Raw genomic sequence first — 26128 nt, forward strand, 5'->3', positions numbered from 1 at the left:
CATTTATACTGAAGAATCATTCAAGAAGAAAAAAAAAATAACAATCTATCTTCACAATGAAATGTTATGCATTCATTTAGAAATGTCATGCAAGAATATTTAGTGACATGAAAAGTTCATAATATATTTTTAAATTAAAAAGCAGGTTACAAAATAGTCTATAAGTCTGCTTCCAATTTTGTAAAAAATATGCACATAATTGTGTGAAAAATATATCAAGCTATTAAAAGTGACAAACTTTTGGTCAAAGAACTAGAAATTATTTATTTATTTGTTTATTTATTTGAGAGAGAGAAAGAGAGAGCAAGCAGGGAGGAGGAAGGGGCAGAAGGAGAGAGAGAATCTTAAGCAGGTTCCACTCTCAGCCCAGAGCCTGATGCAGGGGTTGAATCTCATGACCCTGAGATCAAGACCTGAACCAAAATCAAGAGTCAGACACTTAACTGGCCAAGCCACCCAGGCACCCCTAGAAATAAAATATTTGCTTGATGGGGTGCCTGGGTGGTGGCTCAGTGGGTTAAAGCCTCTGCCTTTAGCTCAGATCATGATCCCAGGGTCCTGGGACCAAGCCCCACATCAGGACCTCTGCTCAGCAGGGAGCCTGCTTCCCTTCCTCTCTCTCTGCCTGCCTCTCTGCCTACATGTGATCTCTGTCTGTCAAATAAATAAATAAAATCTTTAAAAAAATATTTTAAAAATATTTGCTTCATGTGCATTCCTGCTTTTTCTATAATTCGCACATAGAGCTTTAGTCATAAGAAACCATCTTTCACTTAAGGAAAGTCTAGGAAACAGGTCTGCAGTCTCCAAACTGTAACTCTAGCTTTTCTAGGTCATCTTCTAGGTCATCTTTAGGATGAACCACATCTTCTCTGAACGGCTCTGCCCTCCCATATTTCTTCCCCATCTCTCATATAAAACATCCCTAGACCCAGGATGAGCCTTATCTAAGTGGCTCTACCATTCCCTCTGCAGACTTTCAGAACTGCCCTGATTTTCCCCAGAAGCTACTTTTTGGAAAAGGCAACAGTGTGTGTCTACCACCTCTTTCGGTTTTCAGAAGATGTGAGGTCATGGGGAAATTTAAGGTCCAAATTTCCCCTTGGCCTTTACATCTCTTTCCATTTGAGTGAGCTACAATGCGTGTGTGGCGTGTACGTGTGTGCATGGGTACAAGTGCGTGCGTGCTCTGGGGGACAGGCTTAGTAAATGGGTTGAAACCTGACTTTATGTTGTGGTAGCTGTTTTTAACACTTCTCTATCCTTTGTGTTTGCTGTTTTTTCACTTTGTCCGTGCTCACTCTTAGTTTTCTTTTCTGAGCACCTTCCTAGCTGGAGACCTGGTTGCAGGTATATCACACAAGACACGTTGACGAATCACAGAAATGTGTCATTAATTATTAATTATTAATGTGTCATTAATATGCGTGTTGTGCTCTTTGACTTACGTACCATTTTCATAGGGATTTTATCATTTGACCCAATGACATAGGTATTATTCTGTTTTACAGGCGAAAAAACTTAAGACTCAGGGAAATTAAAGAACTTTCACAAGATGCTCCCACCGAGAATCAGTGAAGCGGGACAGGAATCAGATTTGTTTGCCTCCCCACGTTTCTGACTTGAAGGTCTATGCTCTCTCCTCCCTGCAGTGAGGGCTTTCTGAGTTGTTTATTACTACAAAGGATAACGTGAATGAGAAGACTGATTTCACAGGTTACTAAAATGATTAAAAGGCAAATCAAACAAGAGGATTCCTCAAACCCAAAGCAAGCCAGTCACAAAAAGCAACGTGACTCAGCTTCTCATCAAAATGCTGTCACAGAGGGGAGCTGGGACCATCACAAGGTTACCCCTCCAGTGGGAGTGAATGTTTTAGAAAGCTTCTTTCTCTTAGATAACATCTTATTTCCTGTCAAATAAAAAATTCTCATTTAATCACTCAAAAGCTTTTAAAAATATCTTAATCTTCTGGTTTTTCCTCAAATGCTTTTTAAATGCTTGTTCTCAGAAAGAAAAAAAAAAAAGTGCTGAGCAACTGGGCTCCTTACCAATCTGTGGGGTTTCTAGAAAAGATTCGCTTTCACATAGTACTTCTAGTGTCCTCAATTTCAATGAGATTTTAAATTGTTTTTCTTTTTCCTACTGTCAGCCACCCTGCCTTAAAGGATGGGTATGCCTTATATTCTGAGTGGTTCCATCTGGAATCTCAGGTGCTTAGCTATAGACGTTTGGATATTGCTTCTCTGGTTGTCTCCACACCATATCCCTGTGACATAGACCCCATGGTCTTCATCTATCTGACAACAGCACAGCAAACCAGGCCTATCCATATGTTCACTGACATTTGGTTAACAGCCCCTCATTTGTGACTGGGGCCCTGTGACAGAGATGGCTAGTTGACCCCCAAAGATTCATGTTCCCCATTCCCAGGGAGGATCTGTTGCTGGCAAGTGACTGCCAGACAAGAACCGTATTCACCAGCTCTCCTTGCCTATCAGTAGGCCTTATAAGTAGTTCTCACCATGTAACGTGAGCAGAAGAGATGTGTACCACTTTTAAGTTGAGGTATTTAACGATGAGCTACAAAGTCTTTCTCTATCTCTTCATTTTGGCCATTGGCTGAATGATACCAGAGTAATCTAAAAGTTACAAGATGGCCAAGCTATAACATCGAAGCTTCCTAGGTCTCAGAGCCACTGCTTAGAGGAGAGCCACCTAACCTGTGTCAGTCTGTGACATAAATATAAAAGAAATGTTTGTTGGGTGATTTCACTGAGATTTTGGAATGACTTGTTATGACAGCTCTTTTACCCTGATCATACTGGACCTATAAGTCCAGGAAACCCCCCTCATGAGGCCTAGCTCATGAGGTCTGGATCATCCCTCCTCATTAGGATCATGGAATTCGATGAGCCTGAATCTGACACGAGTATTAATGGGTTGGGGGTGGCATGATGCTACAATGGAAGTCCTGTCACTAATTCATGCCCACTGCAATGTGCAGGGAGGGGGACTATGCCTGAGACCGCTAATTGACTATCAATAGCTATTATCCCCTTCCTTCTAACTCAACCCAGGTTTTGTTGGAGGTGGCAACGTGTTGGGCTACTAAAAACTGTATTTCCTAACCTCCCTTGTAGGCAGAGGGATCCCACCAAATGTGATAGATAGCAAATGTCCAGTTTCCTTTTTCTGGGAAAGTTCCTTAAAGGGGAGCAATGTTAGCCAACATGCTTCTCTGGCCTTCTGTCTTCTTCTTGTCCTCAATATTTTTCCGGTGCGTAGAGTTTCAGGAGCTCCCTTACGACCATGAGCATGAGAGCCACACACTAAGGATGACGGGACAGAAAGACACAAAGTCTCAAGTGGCATCTCCCCTACCAGGTCTGAATTGCCAACCACTGGAGTTCTTGTTACGTAAGAAAAATAAACTCCCCATCTGTCGAAGCCACTGTTTTGTAGGGTTGTCTGCTCCTGCAGCAGCTAAAAGCAATTCCACGTCATGTATCGTCCTGACAGGCCGGTCTTTCTGCCTTCCTTGGTGTGCTTTCTTCTTCTACTCACCTTAATGCTTCCCAGCCAGGACTCACACGGGACCACCGAAGCTCTAAGCCCACAGGGTAACTCTTGAGAATAAAGAGCTTGCTGACCCCATTTCTAGTCATTAGCCTCAAATCCTGCTCCTTGGAGTGACACCTGGGACTTTCCGAGCTCCTTGTCTCTTCGGTATGGTCCCACTGCTGCTTCGCCTCTGCACCAGACAGCTCTGCCATCTCGGCTCCATCGATGTAATTACGGGATTTAAAAGAAACCCAAGAAGCTATTACGTTCATTCACCTGCCTCCAGGCAGGACTGTGATTAGCTCTTCCAGACACAGAGCTGACGTCCATGGGCCAGAGAAGCCTCTCACAAAGCATGACTCACTGGTAACTTCGAAGGAGTCCATTAAATCTGTTCCCAGTTTCCCAGCCAGTAAAATGGGTACGGTGATGGGAGCAGGGAATGACAAGACCTTCTGCTGAAATCCATGGACTTTAAAGCGGAATATGATTGCTTGCTTGCTTCAGTGCTGTAAAAGACTAAAATGGCCAAACACACCACACCTCCTCCCACTGAGAGGGCGGGTCTATCTCCCCATCCATTAAAGCTCGTTGGCCTTGTAACTTGTTTGAACCAACCAATGTGGTAGGAGGAATGTTTAATAAGCTCCAAATTCAGCCTCCAGGAGCCTTGTGGCTTCCACTCTCCTCCTCTTAGAAAGCTCCCTCCACCCCAGTAGGAATAGCGAGCCAGACTCCTGGAGGATAAGGACCGGGTGAAGAGGGACAGCAACACCGAGGCCCCAAACTTGTGAGTGAGGCTATCACAGACATCCCATCCAGCCAAGCCATCAGATGATAGCAGCCACACCAATGACCACAGCAAGACCAGCAGAAGGGCCCCACTGAGCCCAACCCGAAATGCCAACCCACAGAATCATGAGACACAAGAAACTGCTGTTGCTTTAAGTCAATAAGCTTTGGGGTAACGTATTAGTTTCCCAGGCTGCCATGACGCATAGCCACAAACCCAGTGCTATCTATTCCCTCACTGTTCCGGAAAGGGGAAGTCCAAAATCAGGGTGTCGGCAGGACCATGCTCCAGCTCTGATGCTCAAGGGAAGAAACCTTCCTTGACTCCCTGTCTTCCGGAGGTTGCCGGCAGATTCGCGTTCCCTGGCTTGTGGAGGCGTGACTCCCGTCTCTGCCTCTGTCTTCACGTGGCCTCTTTGTGTGTGTCCGTGGCTCTGTGGCTCTTCTTATATGGATCACACCGATTAGATGTGGGGCCCCCTTTAATACAGTATGACCTCAACTTAACTTACATCGGCAGAGACCCTCTTTCCAAAACAAGATGGCTTTTGCAGGTACCAGGGCTCAGGAATCTTTGGGGAGAGACACAATTCGACCCACAACAGGTGGTTTGTTAGGTAGCAAAATGGAACTGATCCCGGTGCTCCTTCCTATAATTTTTGTCCTTCAAGCACAGAAACATAAAGATAATAAAGTACAAAGAATTTTTAGTTCTGAAACATAACACCTGACAGTGTCTAGACAGTTTCAGAATCTCCCCGCAAGAGAACAGATAAACAGAATATTGTATTTATGATTAAGGGTCTCAGCGGTGGTGCAAAGCAAAATGTTCTTAATCTATCAGGCAGTATTGGATCTTATCTTTATCCATGTGTTAAGACTCATTTTATGGGAATGAAATTTACCTGCGCTTTCCCTCTCCGGTCAGAGCATGCTCTGTCCAGCATGTGTGTGACGTCTGCGCCAAAGTCAAAGGTCTGTTGGAACATTCTGGTTACCCACTTTCTCTTCTGCCTCGTCTGAACTTTTTAAAGCTCCCAGCTTCCTCCATTTCCCCTGCCCTGACTCCCCTCCAACACTCTGAAATCTGACTTCCTTCCCCACAGCTTCACTAAAACTGCCTTTTCAGACCTTTACGCTGACCACCAGCAAGGCAAATCCAATGGCTCTTCCTTTGTGCTCTGACCTTTCGAATTGCCCTACTAGCTTGCTTTTCGAGCACTACACTGTCTGCCAGGCCTGAGCCCAATTCTTCTTCCTCTCTTTTTGTAGCTTTTCCCTCTTATACCAACTGGCAGGGGCTCATGCCCCGTCCCATTATTTTCCTTTTCCCACTACATTTTCCCACCTTCACTGATGACTTCCTAATTAATGAGTTCCATCCGGACCTCTCGTGCAAGCTCCGAGACTACATCTCGAGCTACCCTATAAGATATGTTGTATATTTTATGCTTCTCTGTATCAATCAGAGTAGGCTTGGTTATGTTGTCATAACGAATAGTCCAAAAATCTTCGTAGCTTATAAACACAAAGACCTTCAGAGAGCAAGCGCGGCCCTCCCCTGACTGTCTTGACTCCCCGGCATAGGCTACGGACCCATCTGGAACATTGCTGATGGTGCAGAACAGGAAAAAGAGCACATGGCAAAGGCCAGCCTGGCTCCTGAAGTTTCACCTCCAAGTGACCACATCACCTTCAGTAAGGTAAAAAATAAAATCCTCTCGCAGGGCAGGAGGGCTAATTCTACATCAGTGCGCAGCCTCCTATGTTCTCTTAAACAAAAACTCTACGAGAGAAGTGCCAAGTCAGCCACCCAAAACTTACTCGGATTCCAGGTTTTCATAATGACTCAATGCCACCATCCTTATCCAGTTTCCCCGAATGGAAATCATGGCGTTATCTCTTTTAGAAATCTCACCTTTCCCAGTTACAAAAATTCATAGGAAAATTTGGAAAATATACATACCATGCAAACACACGCTTCACATGCCAGGAAACAAAAATCATCAGTCACACAACTAACTCCCCAGGTGTAACACTGATAACCCATCCACATATGTCCTTCTGGTCTCCTTATCATATGCATTGATCTGTTATCGCTACAGGGAGATATATACATATTTATTTTTCAATTAAGAATGATTTCATACCATACACACAGCTCTATGGCTATCAAAATCTATCCAGATAACTGCAATATTTTCTTTTCTTCCTTTTTGAAAAATAGCATGGTAATGACTTGCACATTTAAGTATCCCGCACTGACCTCTCTCCTGAGTCTCAGATTTCTAAATAAACCTACATAATAGGAAATTTCCTACTACTATATTCCCTACATAGTAGAAAATTCCATTTGCACTGTTCATATGCATCTTAGACGTAAAATGCCTCCAACTAAACTCTTGATTCACCCTGAAAGCCTGCTCCTCACCCAGTCTTTTCAATTTCTGTGCAAAGCATCCATGTCCTGGGGCGCTTGCGTGGCTCAGTGGGTTGAAGCCTCTGCCTTCCGCTCGGGGTCATGATCCCAGGGTCCTGGGATCGAGCCCCGCATTGGGCTCTCTGCTCAGCGGGGAGCCTGCTTCCCCTTCCTCTCTCTCTGCCTGCCTCTCTGCCTACTTGTGATCTCTGTCAAATAAATGAAAAATAAAATCTTAAAAAAAAAAAAAAGCATCCCTGTCTACCCAGAACTCCGACCCCAGAGACACAGTGATTTGTCTTTTTCTCCCACTGTTCCTGGACCACATCTAACCCATCTGCTCAATCTCCAAGCTGCATCTCTGACCTGACAGCCCTCTCCCCTGAAGACCCAGCTGCCACCACCAACATCCCCTAGAACCTGACTCCTTGTTCCCACCCTCTGCTTCTCTGTGGGCAAGCCAGAGCGCACTTTTAAACAAAAGTCAATTGCATCACGCTTCTGTTCCAGAAACCTTCCCACGGCACTGGGAGTAATACTTAAACTCTCCCCATGACTTGGAAGGATTTGGTTGCTGCCTACTTTTCCCTCACCTCTCCCACTCTCCCTTCACCTGCTCTACTCCAGACACACGGGCTCTTTCTTTGCTTCCAGCGCACCAGATTTCCTCTTACTCCAGCCACGGCCCTCGCTGACTCCCCCACCCAGTCCCGGTCCCCGTCACTGAGCCACTCGGGGAGGCCTCCCTTGTCCATTCTTTTGAGGTAGCCACACTCGCCACACGGCTCTTGAGCATTCTCTGCGTAGCACTCATTTTACCTGTATTTCCTTATTTCTTTCCTGCTTTACTTTATGATCTTGCCACTGGAAAATAACCTCTTTTATTTTTTTTTTAATTAAAGGTTTATTTATTTTATTCAGAGAGAGAGCAAGTGCATGAGAGGGGGTGGGGCAGAGGAGAGGGAGAGAGAATGTCAAGCAGACTCCGCGCTGAGTGCAGGACTGATGCAAGGCTCGATCTCATGACCCTGAGATCACAACCCAGAAAGAGTCCAAGAGTCGGTCGCTGTACCGACTGAGCCACCCAGGCACCCCTGGAGAATGACTTCTTGTAGAACAAGAACCTTGTCTGTCTTGCTTGTGGCCCTATCCATGACCCTTAAAACACTGCCAGGCACAGAGCAGGCTATAGTCAAGGTGCATGACACGAGCTAATGAGTAATTATTTAGGTGCTTCTCAAGTCCAGTTGATTTCCTTTGAAGTATCTGGGGACACAGTCCCCTCTCAGTCCCTTCTTGTGACCAGAGCCTAATCCCAGACCTCATCACCTCACCATGGGGATGACTGCAGCTCCCTCCAGATCCATCTCACCGAGCTCCCTCTACCCTACCCATTCTGCTCCTGGTTGGCCAGTTCACCTCCCCATTATACCAGTTTCCTCTGTCACTCCCTTCCCCGTGCCTCCGGGCCTGGCTGAACCCCTCCAGCGCTGGTGGAATTCCTCCATCCTACCCAGGGTTCTGTCAACACTCTAGCCCTGCTCCCCACCCAGCCACAAGAACTCCATCTCCTGTGTTCTCTTATGTCAAGCTGCTCACTCCCGCTGAATTCTGGGGAACAGATGCCGGTTGCTATTTTTTCCCTCCTCACGCTGCCTAGAGAAAGTTAAAGACAATAAAAAAAAAACTCGTGTGAGTTGAACAAAGTGATTGGCGAGAGAGCCACACACAACAGGTAAAGTGGAAATCCCCTGTCAAGGGATAGCGTGAGAGCAGGCAGCGATGTGGAACAAAAGAAGGCAATACTAGTAGGTCAAGCAACCCAGGGAGGACCTCAACAGGGAGGTGACAATCTTGTTTCTGCAGAGAACAGATGACCGCCACTGCCTTGAAACATGTCTGTGAACTCGCCGGAGAAGGTACATTTCTGGTGGACTTTGAGCCTGATGTTTTCTGCAAGCAGAAGGGAAAGCAGACGGTCATGCTGGTGCAAATCCCTGCTGGGTGATAAGCACCCGGTAGGCAGCTCTGGTTGGACTCCCCAGGGACCTGGGACCCCAGGGGGAGGGTCTATTGTCTTGGTGAGAGCTCAACTTCTCTTGAGTTCTCAAGGACAGCGCCAAGAACCCAAGGCAGACAGCTCAAACACTTCTACCACAGAAGGGGTTTTCTGGGTGCGGAATGCTGCCCTGTGCCTTGTGCCCTGTGTCGCAGCAAGGCAAAGTGGTGATTTGGAGGACAGACCTGCTATCTATGGCCATTCTTCCCATTTTTTCTCACGGGAGGTCTGGTGCCCCAGGGGATTAAATCTCCCTGTTCAAACAGGGGAGAATCCAGCCCAACCGTGCAGACCTACGCATGCCAGAGAAGCCACACACTTCTTAGCAAACACCATACCCTCTTTTGCTAATCTACCTACTTTTTCTAATCAAAAGTCCAGGCAATGAGGCAGACTCTTTATTCTATGTTTTAAAAACCATATTACTGGGGCACCTGGGTAGCTCAGTTGGCTAAGGGTCTGCCTTCAGCTCAGGTCATGATCCCGGGGTCTTGGGATCGAGCCCCATGTCCGGATTCCTGCTCAGTGGGGAGTCTGCTTCTCCCTCTCCCTCGGCCCCTAACCCTGCTCATGCTCTCACTGTCTCTCAAATAAATTTTTAAAAGTAAGATCTTTAACAAATGACATATTACTTAAAAATAAACATGTTATCAACTCAACTCCTTATCTCAGGTCAAATGCAAATCATCAGATGGAGAAAATAAAATTTTTTTTTAATTTCCTGGCTTTTCCAGGAAATGAATAATGTGACTATAATGTCAGGAATGATTGAAAAAAGCATGACCAGACTGTACACATGTAAATACCTGCTGTTGGTTGTTTCTTTTTTCTTTTATTAAAAAAGATTTTATTTATTTGACAGACGGAGATCACAAGTAGGCAGAGAGGCAGGCAGAGAGAGAGGGGGAAGTAGGTTCCCCGCTGAGCAGAGAGCCCAAAGTGGGGCTCGATCCCAGGACCCTGAGATCATGACCTAAGCCGAAGGCAGAGGCTTTAACCCACTGAGCCACCCAGGCACCCCTCATTGGTTGTTTCTTACAACGTCACCCAAGAAGGGCCATGCAGTCTATTCTGATAGAGCGGTCTTCCTGAAATCATCTTAGGAGCTCTTCTCGGCAACTGCTTTCACAGTTACTCGAAGAGGCCTTTAAAAAACAGCTCCGTGATTCTACAGTCATATCTTTCCATTAACTCGTACTGAGATTATCTAATTTCGCAGACCGGATCAAATGCTAATGACTTTGGCTCAAGCCAGAAACCACACAATATATCATTTACGGACGTGTACCCACGTGCGCGCACACACATACACACACTAAAAGTACAACTTGGTGGTAGTGCTGGCCTCTGGAGGAGCAAAAGAAAGAACAGGATGGGAGAGCAGAATACAGGGCCTTCAGATTTATCTGTAATGTCCTTTTTTTTTTTCCATTTAGAAATATCTAAGACAAAAGTCACAAATGTTGGGACACCTGGGAGGCTCAGTCAGTTAAGCGCCCGCCACCTGGTCTTACTCAGCTCAGGTTGTGATCTCAGGGTTGTGAGACAGAGCCCCGAATGGAGCTTACTTTTTTTTTAAAAAAAAAAGTGGGGGCACCTGGGTGGCTCAGTGGGTTAAGCCTCTGCCTTCCGCACAAGTTACGGTCTCAGGGTCCTGGGATCGAGTCCCACATCGGGCTCCCTGCTAAGCAGGGAGGCTGCTTCCCACTCTCTCTCTGCCCACCTCTCTGCCTACTTGTGTTCTCTCTCTCTCTCTCCCCCTCTGCCAAATAAATAAATAAAATCTTTTTTTTTTAAGTGACCAAAAGTTCACATTTGTTCATTCCGTTCATCAGGCCCTCGGGTACCTGCCATGTTACCATCTCTCTAAATTTGCTACATTTTTGAAACTTTCCAAGTAAGGCAAAAAGCAGATTCTCCATCAAGGGAAAAAGATTTCATGCCACTGAGCTTATTTTTTAGAATAAATGTACTCTAAACTTTGAGAGCAATTCTTAAAGGACCTCCAAGAATGTTCTGGATGGATTCTGAGAATAAGTAGCACAAAGCCAAAATGACCACTTTAAAAGCACAATGCCCCGAAGGGCAAGGTTAAGAGGCAAAGGAAGTCTCCCTCCTTTCCCGGTCCATAATCTTGGGTCGATGTCCTTGTTCCTTGCAGGCAAGGCCACAACTTCCATGACCTGCTTAGAACAGCATAAGGCTCATTAGCTGGAGAGCATTCATGAATACCACCTCAAACTTATGAGCCTAGGATTTGCAAAGTCTCCCAACAAACTCATCCATGCAACAGAAAGTCAACAGATGGAAGAAAGAAGTTGATTACAGTTCTGCATTTCTTGATCTAGTTCCAGTCTAGCCTGAATACCATTAGGTAACCTGTTCCCTATTTTTTATCTTTGACCTCTTGCATAGGAAGTACAATAAATTTTATCCTTTGGATGATAAGGGCACTCGTGAAGCCTCTCGAGGTTTCTGAGCAGAGCGACACTAACATGTTGTATAAACATAAAGTCAATCCCAGAGCCAGAGGGACCCAAAAAAGTGCGGAAGAAGGTCAGTCTATGTACACCCGGATCCAAGAGGAAACACAGTGAATGACGTCATCTGGATCTTATTTGTGATAGAAAGGGATTCTGATTCCCTACCTGCCATATCACCTCAAAGAGCAAGAGTTTATGCAAAGGACAGGTAGATTAGATTAGATTGTGACGGTACAAAGTGAGTGAAAGTGTGACAACTAGAATCTAAAAGAGAATGAAGAAAGTTAAGTTGCTAGAACAATCTACCTTTATCATTAACCTACCCATTCAATGAATAAAGGAAGAAACCAAGGAAGATGGAGGTTACCACCATCTTTAGTTGTCTATCAGGCAAAAGAAGGAGAAATGTATGACCATTTTAATCCCTGAAGCAGGACTTCATAGGTCACACAGGGATCTGGCAGAGAAGCTAAACAGGAAGAAGTGAGAGACACTGAAGGGCAGGGGTCAAGCTTGCAAATAAAGATTTAAAAGAATGATAAAACCCACCAGGGGTGTGAATGTGAGGAAATGATCAGTCTTGGGCTAGGCTGCTGGGGAAGCAGAAGTAACTGTAACTTTTCTGGGAGACAATTTGTCCATGTGTATCAAAAGCTTAAAGAAAGTTTCTTTCCTTTGACAAGGCAAGGCCACTCCCAGAATTTCTAAGGTAGCACTAACACATCAAGATGTATGTTTAAGGGACGCCTGGGTGGCTCAGTTGGTTAAGCAACTGCCTTCAGCCCAGGTCGTGATCCCAGCGTCCTGGGATCGAGTCCCACATCGGGCTCCTTGCTCGGCAGGGAGCCTGCTTCTCCTTCTGCCTCTACCTGCCACTCTGTCTGCCTGTGCTCACTCTCGCTCCTCTCTCTCTCTGATACATAAATAAAAAATCTTAAAAAAAAAAAGATGTATGTTTAAGACATTCCATCAACCTCTGTCTGTTACTGCAAAAAACTAGAAACTCTCTTGAGGTACAATAGCAGAAAATGAATTCAATAAATCATTGTCTATGCAGTCAGAGCAGTTTTACAGGGCCTTATGCAAATGATAGCGTAGATCTATACTGACTGACATAGAGAGTTGTTCAAGGTATTTTAAAATTTAAAAAAAAAAAAAAAGCCCTAAAGCAGCATGCACAATGTGATCTTATTTTTGTAAAAAAAAAAAAAAATGGGAGGATATATATGCAAAGGTTAGCAGCTGTGATTTATGGGTGGTCGACATTTTTGCTTACTTGTTTCCTATTTCTGATGTTGAACATGGATGAAAAGAACAGAGGGCAGGGGAAGCTCTGTTTCTGCCACCCCTAATCCTGCTTTTTTGGTCCTGCGTCTGATCTGAATGCAGTAAGACACAACATCCTATGCCAACTTTATCAATTTGTTTGATTTCACCAAACGCAGGCGTACAGATGCCTTTATATGCACTTTCAGAAATTTCAGCCTGTTTTTAGTCTGTGCGTCCCCAAGTTGTCCAAACAGCCAACTGTACCACTACAGAGCAAACTCCAGAAGCAGAAGGACCACACTTGCCACAACTGTATAAACATGTGCATTTCCCTAGACCCTAGAGAACACTCGTGGCTGCCGGTTGCTAATAAATTAGACTAGACACTTGTGGGAACCAACAAAGTACATTCTGTTGCAAAACATAATAAGCTCCTGATCGTTTGCTACTGAAAAGAACTAAGGGCTCCCATTTCTTAGCCTTCTTTGGCAAGAAGTCTGAGCATCACCTCCCTGCCTCCTCGCAATCCCTGTTAAACAAGAGGACAGGAAGACGGGGAGCTCGCCACGTGTCCCCATTCCAGCACTAGCTCTGTCTGGGGCACTGAGATGGGAGACCCGGGTCCCTGGAGCTCTACCTCTTCCCCCAGGTGATGCAATTATATTTGCTTTCCACAGGTAACCACATGATGTAATTATACATCTATGTTCCATGGAGAAGTAAACGGTTGCTCGGCAAATGCATGTGAACTGTCAGAACTAAGAGAACTCCAAAGGAAGGACATGTCACCCTGGCAGAAGGTTCTGTCATTTGCCCTTGACGCCCAAAGTTCAAGGAGCTGTCCCAAGAATGGAAGAAAGCAATTCGGAAAGTGAGGACCAGAATCCTGAGTTTGATTGCCTAAAGCCTCGTGTGTTGGCCATTGGTCTAGAACGTGTCTGACAAATCAAGCAGTTCCAGAAAACACCAAAACCCCCACTCTGTCCTCATTACTAATGAACAGCACTGCTTCCCTGTTGACAAGCATTTAAACATAGATTTCTACGCCTAGGCTATCTTCACAGATGAAAAGGCCTACATATAATTCTCAGGGAGATCTCTATACCTTCATCTTGTTCTGGTCCTTATGCCCAAAATCACTGGGATTCTTGAATGCAATGTTTTCCCGGTTCCTTGTTTTTATCTTCCATTAAATAATGGCAATTATTTTGTCCCTTTTCTACAACAGTGCAATGTAGATGGATAAAGTTATTAGCACAATGCTTGGCACATAGCAAGCAGTGAGTAAACATTTCTTATTCTATTATTATCTTACAATAAAACGGAGATGACAGCATGGGATAGAGATTAAAGGAGAGGATTTTGAAGCCAGGCTGCTGCATTTGAGCCCCAGCTCTGCCCTTCATTAGCTATTTTGTGACTTTGGACAATTTTTAGGACTTCTCTGTACTCAGTTTCTCCGTGCGTAAAATGGAGGTAATAATTATTCACAATTCTTGGGGTCAATGAATCATAACGTGCCAAGATTTAAGTTGCCATACAGTAGCCATGTCGTAAGTATAAGCTGTTATTATTTCATCCTTTCCATCCCGAGTGTCCAGGAGATCCTTTATGTTAAGGATTTTATTTATTTATTTGACAGACAGAGGTCACGAGTAGGCAGAGAGGCAGGCAGAGAGAGAGAAGGAAGCAGGCTCTCCTCGGAGCAGAGAGCCCGATGCGGGGCTCGATCCCAGGACCCTGGGATCATGACCTGAGCTGAAGGCAGAGGCTTTAACCCACTGAGCCACCCAGGTGCCCCTTATTTTGCTTTAATACATGCCAGATTCTATTATCTCTTCTGTGTGTGAAAGAAAACCAGATTTCACTTAATGAATTTTCAAAATATTCATAATAATTTTTATAATCTATGGAAGCACTAAATGCCAGGAAAGAAGAAGGGTAGTTGATAAGACTTGGTGCTCATACATGGACTGTATTATGACATTTAAGGCAGCGGTGTTTGAAATCCCAAATACAAACATTACCGTGAATTTCTTAACTCAACCGAGTCCTTCTTTTGGGCACACCCCAAAGAAGATGAGTATGTGACACTTATGCAAAATTAAATTTTACTTCCCCAGCTCAGATCTTTTCCCTGTATCTCCCTGAGACACGGGTTCTAGAGAAACGTTTAACTGTAACGAGTCATACGATTGCATCATACAATTTTACTCTGTACTCAAAACAAAACAGAAAGACCTATAGGATGGGACTCTCTACTAACATGTGGATTTCCAAAATATGGGAATTTAGGCCTCGTCAGAGCCTGGGAGAGGCACGGCAATCGTGGTGATTGGGGACTAGTGGGCGTTCCCAGGTTCCTACTTTGCTTTGGCCCTGCCCCTAAACTGAGCAATGTAGCTTACAGGAAACCACAGAATTTGGGAGCAGTGGGGGACACTCGTTTCCCACTGTGAGTTAGTCTGCTCACTCAGTTGGTGCAGGCAAAACTGAGCTCTTTACAGATAAAAATCTTAATACATCAGATTTGAATATTTCCATAACAAGGAGCATGCTGATTTTATTCCCCTCCCCAACAAATATTTTTCAAGGGATAGTTCATCTCATTCTGAATAGAAAGGTGAAAAAACAGGGACTTCTAATAGGAACCCATGCTAAATGTAGTGAGGGCCATATTTCAACACTGAGGAGGCATGCAAGCGAAAACATTCTCTTTTCCAACTGCAAAATTGCAAAATGTCACATTGGTGGTTTAAAAAAACGATCAGAGCACAGAAAAGTTTGTCAGGGCTGCTAACGAGATGCCAGCTATTTTAAAAAAGTAATTCCCTGCTTGGTTTTATGGGGAATTATCACGGCTCATGCATCCAGATAGCACATGTGCCCGATTAAGAGCACAGTTTCTGGAGTAGTTGGTAATCTCTACTACTGTTGCCTGGGTGGCCTTGACCAAGTCACATGGCTTTTTGCAAACTGCCTCTCCAGGCTTCATTGTCCTCCTATATGAGCTTTCATGTGCATCTGCCAGAATTTTTGTAAGGATTTAGTGGCGTAATCCATGAAGCACATCACAGTGTCTAGGACAGAGTAAGGGATCAATAAAGGGAGAGTTTTTATATGATACTAATACTAGGTATGTCCTTACCAACCCTCTCCTTTGCACAATACTTTCTGCTAAGCTCCTTAGTATAACTCACCTGATACTCAAATGCTTCAAAAGGCAAAGCAGACCCTCCCCACCCCCCAAGGAATATCCAATTCTTTTCCTTGCCTGAGGATTAGGGAACCTTCTCTACTTCACTTGAATGGGGCTCTTCTTGTTCAAATTGTATCACACACCCTGTTCCACTGGGTGTGTCCGGTGAGCTCAGCACCGGGATGGAAGTCATATGAGGGAAAACACCCACCCCAGCAGCTCCAACCTGTCACTGGCAACAGCAGACCCAGCCCAAAGTGCTCTCCAATGCCAGCTTCCTCTCCTACCCTTCTCCCCTCGGCTTTCAAAAATGACAATGTTAGAGACATTGATGAAGTTGATGACAATGTCAATGGTGACAACTGACATTTAACACTTACTCTGAGCCACGTACTACAGACACTGTGTAGACATTATTTCACTCAACCTTCCCAACGGTCATAAGAAGTAGGTCCTATGATTATCCCCTTTGACATATAAAGAAACCAAAGTTTAGACATATTAAATAACGGGCCCAGGGTCACACGGTGTATAGCAGGAGGCAACTCTGCAAGCAGGCCTGAGACCAGCTGAGACCTTTATTCTTAACCCCGAGGCCATGTCCAACCCCATGGCTGCATTCAAGTGTGTATAGCATTAGCGCAGGCCCTGGTGTTCCGCCCAGATCAGCTCCACCAAACCCCACAGTTTCCAACATCTTTCTGTTCCAGCCACGCCTCCCGACCTAAAATTCACAGGACAGAGGAGCTACAGCTGTGCAAGTGGGCCACCCATTACTAACTACTTGGGTTTCCACACTCACCAAATGAATTCATCGCCCTTTGTGGTTTGCAACAGCCATGAACCGTAATGCAAAAACAAAACAAAACAAAAACAAACAAACAAACAAACATCCCCATAGGCAGAGATTCCTGAGGACTTCATGCCTCTTAACTAGTACCTTTAGTACTCTAACATTAATATACGAGGCACATTAATAATTAAATTCATTTTAAAGATGAAGAAATATGCACCAAGAATGCTTTGCCCATAGCCACCCAGCAGGTGGACATCCACCAGCAATGAAGCCCAATGGGCCCTGGGGAGGTCCTTACTGCCTATTGGGGGCGTCTAATGCCTTGTGGCTGCAACTTCCCCACACGCACTTCTTACACACGTACTGTCCAACTACCCTCTCGCCGGCTCAGCTAAAAGAGGAATAACAAGTCCTAGAGCCCTCAGGGCACCGTACAATAATAAGTTGACCCTTCAGGTCCTAGGTTCATGTTATCTTTTCACCGGACAGTCTCAATTTCTCAGGGCAAGACAAAAAGGTCCCCCAATACTTGTCAGCAGTTCTCAGCGGAGGGACTGCAGCTGCGCCACCTCGGCGAGAACTTGGAGCTGCAAACGTGCTCGCATTGAGTGGCGCGACTTGGATTATGCCTCGGACGCGGAGTGGATTCACTGTCCTTCGCTCTTTGCCAGAGTGCTGGAAATGCACAAAATGCCAGCCACAGGCCATTCCTTTTTGTTTATTTAAATGGAGAATTTTTAAAAAATCACTTTTTCCACTTCACGGCTCCTTTGGACCAGGGAATAAAAATAGCGAAGTCAACAGGAGCCAAACTTCTTCGGGGCGGGCGTGGGGGGGAGGGTGGTGGTGAAAAGCCCAGCTCAGAACAGCCAAAGTCCTCCAGCCGCTGCCTGGAAACTCAACTCTCATTGCAACCGCTTCTCCACTTGCCCCATCTCCCAGCGGCCTCCAAGGCCGGCGCAGTTGAACAGCAACAGCTCACCCCGCGCCCTTCACCCTGCCCGGAGCGGCCACCTGTGCGAGGCGGGGTCGGCGAGGGAGGTGGCCCCGAGGGCTCGCTCAGGGAAGGGACGCTGGTGGCCGGGACACCCGGGAGGGCTGGAATCGTCCGGGAGGCGCGCGGGCGGGGGGCGGCGCGCGCGGAGACTGTCGCGCGCTCAGCGGCCCCAGCGCGGCCGCCTCGCCGGGGGGGGGGGGGGGGGGCAGGGGGCGCTCCGGGGGGTCGCAGGTGCAGCCCACCTTGGCGTCCCCGGGACTCGGTCCCGGCTCGGTCCGCCGGGGCGGCGCGGCGGCGCAGCGGGGCGCGTCTTACCTGTTGATCTTGAGCGCGAACGCGCGCCGCTCTGCGCCCGGCAGCGTGGCCATGGCCCGCGCGCGGCTGGTCGGCCTCTAGGGGCGCGGGGCGCGGACGGCGGGGGCCCGGCGCGCCGCGGAGCCGCTGCAGCGCACGCCGAGCGGGACGCGAGCCTCATCTGTCAGTCGGCGCTGGAAACTTCCGCATTTCCACCTTCGGCGCTGCGGTCACCGCGGGGGGAGGGCCCAGCCTCGGAGCGGCGGCCGCGAGCCCGGCCAGCCCCCCGGCGCCCGGCCCGGCACGCAACGAGCGGCGGGCGAGAGGGTGTGGACACGCCGCGGGACTGCCCTCCGGATGCTCCGACCGACGGCGCGCTCCGGCCGGGGCCCTGACCTCGGGCAGAAGCGAGCGCGGGCGGAGGGCCCCGCGACCCCGGGCCAGGCCGGAAACTCCACCTGCCCGGAGCCGCCGGACCGCCAGCGCGGGTGGGCACGAGGGGCAACGTGCTGGGCGCCCGCCCCGCGCCCTCGGCCCGGCTGCCGGCTCGGGAGGCCAGCCCTGCGCGTCTCGGGGCTGGGCCTTCGGAAGGGTCCGCTCCAAGCCGGGGGGGGGGGGGGGGGGGGGGTGTCAGATTTGAAAACAAAAACCAACCAACCAGCCTACAAATCAACTTCTCCAAAAGATGGGTCCCGCAACCTTCCTGGGGCACTTGATATAAATATAATGAATCCAGCCAAGGAATAAACATTGTAAGTCATTCCCTAACACCCCCTTCAATTTTTTTTTTCTTTTTTCTTTCTTTTTCTTTTTCTTCTTCTTTTTTTTTTTTTTTTTTTTTTTTTCCCCAACAGAAGGATAAATGCCTTTCTCTGGGAAAACCCTGCACGCCTCTTTCCTGTGGTTCAAGAATATGCTGCGGCCCTGTTTATTGCGCTTTCAGACTGAGAAGTCTGCTAAGAGGCCAGACCCAACTCAAGAAAAATCAGAGAAGTCCCAGTGCTCACCAGAGTGGGAAAGTACATGTTTATTTCAAGTTACTGGTTTGCTATAATAGAGCACTCTCTAAATTCTGCCTCTGTTTGGCAACTTGCCCTTTAAAAAATACTAATGCAAGATATTTTTGGTTCAGAGCTACACTGCTGCCCAGGGTGACTGCTGACCATTGGAACAGATGGTTCTTCTGAATTCAGGTGTGCTATGTAAAATGCACGTCAGATTTTGAAGACAGTGTAGAAAAAATAATGCAAAAATATCCTGTTAGTGATTTTTTTTTACATTAATTGAATGTTCAAATAATAGTTTTAATATTAGGCAAACAAAATATTAAAATTATTTTCACCTGCTTGTTTTTCCTTCTTTAAACTGTGGCTTGCGTGAAAGAATGTTTAAATTACACGTGTAGCTCACATATGACAGTCACACGTATGTGTGTGGTTGTCGTTGGCAACCTAATATATTAGTAAAACACCTGAGGACTGAATTGAGTCTCTTCTTGATCACCTTCCTTTTCTCCAGTTTTGGATGACTCTGATAGATTAGTAATTCCTCAGAGCAGGTCAGGTGACATTTCCCTGTAAATATCAATGCCTGTGGGGCACCTGGGTGGCTCAGTCAGTGAAGTAAGCATCTGCCTTCAGCTCAGGTCGTGATCTCAGGGTCCTGGGATCGAGCCCTGCATCAGGCTCCCTGCTCAGTGGAGAGCCTGCTTCTCCCTCTCCCTGCCACTCTGCCTACTTTTGCTCTCCCTCTCTCTCTTTCCTCTGTCAAATAAATAAAATCTTTTTAAAATGTTTTAAAAAATAAATGCCTTTAAGCACATAAGACAGAGTTCTTCAGTCCAATGTTATTATATAGGCTATGAAAAAAGATCCAAAGAAAAGAAAGCTTTTTGTAATGTGGAGTTTCTGGCTTTCAAAAATTCTGAGTTTATTTACTGCACTGGGAGCTGTAAGCCAACATTTAGATCTAGAGATGCTGAGAGAACAATTCTGTGATGACTTCTCCAACTGGGAGCAAATGGGTGGCCAATTCTTCACACCAGAATCTTGAGTCTGCTGTGTACCAGGTTGGCCTTTCATATGGTTTCTCAGAGTTTCTAAATGTTCGTGACACAGGTGTGCCTACACAGCCAAAATATTCTGGTTTCCACATAAACACAAATAAAATGTAATGAGAGTATCTCAAGTTTTCAGAATTTGCAATCAAGGAAAACTTTTTCTGGAGGGGGTGGGTAGGTAAGGGGGAAGGAACCATAAAACCTTCCACCTTACATGCATCAGACTCCATACAACTTGGGATTGGATACCTAATTAGGTTAGGCCAGGGGCGCCTGGGTGGCTCAGTGGGTTAAAGCCTCTGCCTTTGGCTCAGGTCCCTTGCTCTCTCTCTCTGCCTGCCTCTCTGCCTACTTGTGATCTCTGTCTATCAAATAAGTAAAATCTTAAAAAAAAAAAAGAAAGAAAGAAAAAGAAAGAAAGATCAGGCCAGCATTACACTCCATGCTGTCCATTCTCGGATGGTTAGAAATGACTCCAAATTTCCTCAGTAGCCTTTTAACAATTCACTGTGAGTATGTTTTCCACTAATTTAGTCAGATGCCTATTTTAACAATGTATCTGCTCTGGGATACATTCACAGATCACAGATCACTAGCTAAAGCCCTGGCTTCTCACTATTTCTTTAGTTTCCTGTCTTTGGGTGTCTCTCTTGTGCGCCCCCTCTGTCCAAAATGCACTCTAGAAAGCCGCCTTCTTTCCACAAGTAAGACCTCTCATGGCCTTCCTCTTCCTCTGCATCTCCATGTCATCGCTTTTGTTTTCATCTTCATAAAATTCCTCCCTTGACATTTTTTTTTTTTTTAAGAGAGAAAGAGAGCGAGCTCTGGGTGGGGGAGTCAGGGAAGACACAGAGGGTGAAGGAGAGAAAGAATCTTAAGAAGACTCACACCCAGCACAGAGCTGATTCAGGCTCCATCTCACCACCCTGAGATCATGACCTAAGCTGAAATCCAAAGCTTAATGCTTAACCAACTGAGCCAGCCAGGCATCTACCTCCCTTGACTATACCAGATGTAATGTCCATCACGGTAAAATCTCCTCTCGCTTTCCCTATGTCTTCTTCTTACCTCTCCAGAAAGCCAACCTCTTTCTTGGGCATCTTGCATATTTTATTTAACAAACAAATAAGATTTACCTTGTACGAGAGCCTGTTGTGAGCCCTTACAAATACTAATTAATTAATTAGTTAATTACAAGCATTAAGTGAGAACATTATGCCTACTTTGCAACCAGGAGAACTGAAGCTCGGAGAGGTTAAGTGATTTGCCCAAGATCACAAACTAGTAAGGGACTGAGTCATTTCCAATCCTAAATTGATGCCTTTCTCCCAAATACGTCCACTTAACTATCCTAAAACTAACCCTCTCTATCTCCCTACCTGTTTATTTGTAACCTGGCTATTTCTTTGTGATCACTCATTTCTGCTGATGGCCCTCTTTCTCCATTTGCCAGTTCGAGAAGTTTGGAGTCATTTAGGGTGGGAAAAGCAGGAAACCTGCATTCTGGCTTCAGCTTTTCACAAACCGTGTGACCCAGAGCCAGTCACCCCCCGCTGGGCTGACGCCATCTGCTTGCCTCCCTCTGAACTCTGAACGCGTCAGCTCTAACTTCTTCCTCTTCTTTACCCTTTGGGTCTCATCGTCCACCAAGCCCTGTTATTTATACTTCAGAAACCTCATTCCTACTTACTGTTCCTGTCCTTCCTCCTTCCCCTTTGGCCTCAGCAATCAACGTCCGGTAACAGCACAAAGAAAATTTTTAATCGCCTCCCTGCCTGTTGCTTCTTTTTATTCTGATTGAAGCAAACTCTACCGTTGTATGAATTTTACTAAGACACTTGTTTCATCATCTTCTTTCCCTGCTTAGTTAACTTTAGTGACTTCCCATAGCGCTACAACCAAGTGGGTTCTCTGCAACTGGTTTGTGTATAGGCCCACCCTATGTAACTAATTCTGACCCTCACCTCTCTGTAGAAGCAAAGAAGATCTGGCCTGGGGCCTTCCTTGCTGGTGTCATTTTTCCTGTCTTCCTCATGGCCGAAGTCCTAGCCAGTCTCTCCTGATCCTTCAAAGTTTGAATGGAGTTTATACCTCCACCTCCACCTGAAGGAGCCTGTCTTTCAATGCGACAGCACCTTGAACTAGCTAGAAAGGGTAGGTCATTGCCAAAGAACACACCCTAGTGGAATTTAAGGTCCACAGGACTGCAGAGCAAAGTGTGATCATTTGCACAACTCCTTCTTTATTCCCCGAGCCTTTTAAGATTGTGTTCATCTGTCACCTTCTGAGAGCATCTGTTTAACACTGGAATGCCCCTTTCTCAGCTCTGATACTTCTAACTCCATCTCCAATTTTGTTTTTCTCTATAGGACTTTCTCACTATCTGACATACTCTAAGACTTATTAATTTATGTTTATTATCCCTCATGCTTCTAGAATATGATTCCATAAGTGCAGAGAATTTTGTTTTACCCACTGCTCTACCTCCACTGCCTAGAACAATGCTTGACGCATAGTAAATGTTTGACAAGTACTCATTGAATAAATAAATGCACACTTGACTCAGTATTGAGCACAGACCACACACTCAGTATTTGTTAAAGTGAACTTGGATGGGAGTGATCGAGTTTCCTGTGTCTTTCGGAAGAAAGTAAGACTCTTTTCTTATTCTCTTGAGTTTTTCAGCTGTGCCTTTGTCTGAAATCTCTGTATTTCTTTCTTGGGTGGAGAAATGAAACCAGCAGGTAGATTATTACAAGAAAGTATATATTTGTATTATTGTTTTGTCATTGACAACAGATACAGAGAGATTCGCGTGCTGGCATTTAAATCCAGCCATAACTCAAACATGAGAATTGGAATGTCTATTTTTCTCCACTTTATTCCTTGTACTGTCACAAGAAATCTGTAAGTATGAAAAGAATATAGAATAAGAAACTTTCCCTTAATGATCATGGTGATAAACACACATGTATGAACATAATGTATATATTTTATATGTACACTTTTTATATTATTTTTTAATTTAGGATTTAGCCCATATTCCAATGTGCCACGTTATTTCAATAGTAATATTCGTCCCATAGCATTTTATAACTAGAAAGACCTTGGATTAATTCACTAATTCATTAACTCACTATTTTATTATCATCTGTATGCTTTTTCTTCATTCCCCAGACATTACTGAGTGGTGACCATGCATGTGTCCGGCTCTGTGCTAAGGGATACTACGGGCAAAACAATGAACAATACTTGCTCCCGGACTTCGCAGAACTCAGGGTCTAGGAACGCAAAAGCGTTACAAAGGAAAGAAGCAGCTTGGGTTCCTGTGACAAGGCAGGGAAGTTTTGTTTCCCAAAACTCTGGTGAATGCGGAAACACAGAGGGGAAGTGATTTATTCTAGTGGAAAGGGTGTTGGCAGAGGGTCGGACGCTGAGGAAGAGTGACTTAACTCACGCAGTGACACGGGGACTGGGTCTTAAACAACAAGGAAGCATTCGCCCGGCAGAGAAGGGCGTTCAGGACGTCGCAGGCACAAGGAGCACTGCGTGCCAAAGCGGAGGGCCCAGACCCGCCATGGTCCATACCAGGAATGAAAAGTACAAGGGGAGCTGCCCAGCACAGAGGCAAGTGGTGAGAAAGGAGGGGGGCGGGGCCTGACTAGGACCATCCTGTCGAAGAGTTGAGACTTTCTTCTACCAGGTGGTGGTTGCTGTTTCTGTATCTAGGTCATCGTCTCCTGGGGGTTGATGCCTCTTGCTACCTGGAGGTGCGTGGTGGAGACCATCCAGGAGAGGACAGACCCAGCGTGGTGAGGATGAGGCCTCCTAGATCCGGCGCTGCCACCCCCATCTTTCGCACCCTGCGCACACGCACTGGACACGAATGAAGACCTACACAGTTCTCTACAGAAGGATTTAGGCAGGTTTCCAAGAGTCACATCGGATAGGGAGAGAAGTCAGGCGTGGTGCTCTCGTCTGGTTCCTTCTGCCTCTTACTGGAGTGCCTCACTGGGGTGCCTCACTGGGGTACAGTCATTGCCTCATTCCTGACCTCAGCTCTCTCACTGACTTCCCTTAGGCCACCCCCACTGATCCACTTCCCCATCAGTCTGTTTTCTTCTCCCTAAAGAAAAAAATCATACCTGGAGACGAGTGGGTGATCGTGGTTGGCTTAGAAGAGCTCCGACTCATTCTCCTGAGCTACCGAAGGAGAAGAGGGACAAAGGGGAAGGTAGCTGGTGTAGACAGTGAAGACAACCCACCATATTCACACTGTTGAGAAGTTGAGTAAGATGATGCCCATGAAGGACAGAGCATACTGCTGGACAGTCGTCTCAGGGCATGTGAGCTGTGATTTTATTATTATTCAACATTTGTGCTTCTTGAAAGCCATATAAACTGTCCTTTACATGTTTACTATTATTTTCTCCTTGCAGATTCCGAGAACTGGAATTTATTGGGTCAAAAATTATAGACTCCTGCCAAAAAATGCATAAATCTAATCATGAGGAGATAGTAGAAGAACTTAAATTAAGGACATTCTACTAACAGGGCAGTCTCTAAAAAATGTCAGCGTCATGAAAGACAAGGAAAGTCTGAGGAACAGGTTCAGATGCAAAGAGACTACAGAGGGGCACCTGGGTGGCACAGTCGGTTAAGCATCGGGCTCTTGATTTCGGCTCAGGTCATGATCTCAGGGTGGCGAGATCAAACCCCATGTCCAGCCGCACGTTGGGCCCCACGCTCAGTGGGGAGTCTGCTTGAGATTCTCTTCCTCTCCCTCTGGCCCCACCCCCTCCAATAAATAAATAAATCTTAAAACAAAAAAGAGAGAGAGAGAGAGTGCAGAGACAGAGCAAGTAAAGGCAATGAGGGATGATGCTAGACTAGACCTCAGATCAAGAAAAATAATTACCCTAAAGAATATCACTGGGGAGGGGGAGATGAACCGTGAGAGACTGTGGACTCTGAGAAACAAACTGAAGGTTTTGGAGGGGAAAGGGATGAGGGGATGGATGAGCCTGGTGGTGGGTATTAAGGAGGGCACGTATTGCATGGAACACTGAGTGTGGTGCATAAACAGTGAATCTTGGAACACTGAAAAAACAAAATAAAATTTTTAAAAAATCAGGAAAAAAAAGAATATCACTGGGGCAATTGGCAAAATCTGCATATTGACTATGTATTTGATAACAAAATATTATATCAAAGTTATATTTTCTAAATTTGATACTTATACTGTGGTTGCATAAGAGACTCTCCTTATTCATAGGGGATACATACTCGAGTTTTTAGGATAAAACAGCAGAAAGGTATAATGTCTGCAATGTATGTTCAGATGCTCACCCTTGATGATGACGATAACGATGATATTGATAACATTAAGAGTATTTTTTTTAAGATTTTATTTACTTATTTGACAGACAGAGATCACAGGTAGGCAGAGAGGCAGGCAGAGAGAGAGGAGGAAGCAGGCTCCTGGCTGAGCAGAGAGCCCGATGCGGGGCTCAATCCCAGGACCCTGAGATCATGACCTGAGCCAAAGGCAGAGGCTTAACCCACTGAGCCACCCAGGTGCCCCTGATATTGATAACATTAAAATAAGATAATAAACAACACAAATAAAGCAGTTGGCCAACCTAGCTGAAGATTATGTAAAAGTTCCTGCTCTATACATTTGAAAAATTTTCAAAAGATAAAAAATAAAATTGACTTTTGCTAGCTCATGCCAATTTCTAATCCATGTTTAAAATAAAAGACTTTCATTTTACCCTCATTTATGCTAGCATTTATCTGCAGCTTTGCAAGTTGACTAGCCTAAAAATACATTTGGAAGTGTTTTAATTAGGCGCATATTGGTTAGATGAGCTGACTATTTTTCCACATTATCTTAGGACATGGTTGTGTTTTGTGGGGATGTGTCCATTTATGTTTTGTCCCACTTGTCCATTAAAATCTTAGCATTTTTCTTATTAATTGTATTTGCCCTTTAACTAATACATTAACAATGTGGAGTATTTCTCTTTGAATAACTACGATCTTCCTAAATGTCTTGAGCCATTTGGGGAAGGACTACCCAGACAGGTTTAAAGAATCTTTAGAAATTTTGGTGGCCCGTGCTGAGTGTCAGCGTAGGACCAAAGTTTATATGAAATTTTTATATGAAATTTCTCCCATTTCAGTATTCTCCAATA

At 45.5% G+C, this 26128-nt stretch overlaps 1 protein-coding gene and 1 long non-coding RNA gene across 5 annotated transcripts in view; one reads left to right on the plus strand and one right to left on the minus strand.

Moving 5' to 3' along the window:
* Nucleotides 1-18338, minus strand: part of DOCK8 (dedicator of cytokinesis 8) — a 202456-nt gene extending 184118 nt beyond the window's left edge. For both annotated transcript variants that reach the window (XM_082696632.1, XM_082696631.1), the window contains exon 1: nt 17894-18338. In XM_082696632.1, coding sequence (XP_082552758.1) covers nt 17894-17946 — 53 coding nt within the window. In that variant the 5' untranslated portion in view covers nt 17947-18338. The remainder of the gene's footprint in view (nt 1-17893) is intronic.
* Nucleotides 18339-18493: 155 nt separating this feature from the next.
* On the plus strand, nt 18494-25660 carry LOC309846986. 3 transcript variants are annotated; one of them, XR_014302238.1, is made up of 4 exons: nt 18513-18624; nt 20738-20960; nt 22368-22446; nt 23109-25660. It is a non-coding gene; the product is annotated as an uncharacterized lncRNA (long non-coding RNA). The 3 variants fall into 3 exon arrangements; XR_014302236.1 differs by lacking the exon at nt 22368-22446 and having other exon boundaries at nt 18494-18624; XR_014302237.1 differs by having other exon boundaries at nt 22368-25660.
* The last annotated feature ends 468 nt before the right edge of the window (nt 25661-26128 follow it).

The sequence above is a fragment of the Mustela nivalis genome, assembly GCF_964662115.1.
Source record: "Mustela nivalis genome assembly, chromosome: 13".
NCBI lineage: Eukaryota > Metazoa > Chordata > Mammalia > Carnivora > Mustelidae > Mustela > Mustela nivalis.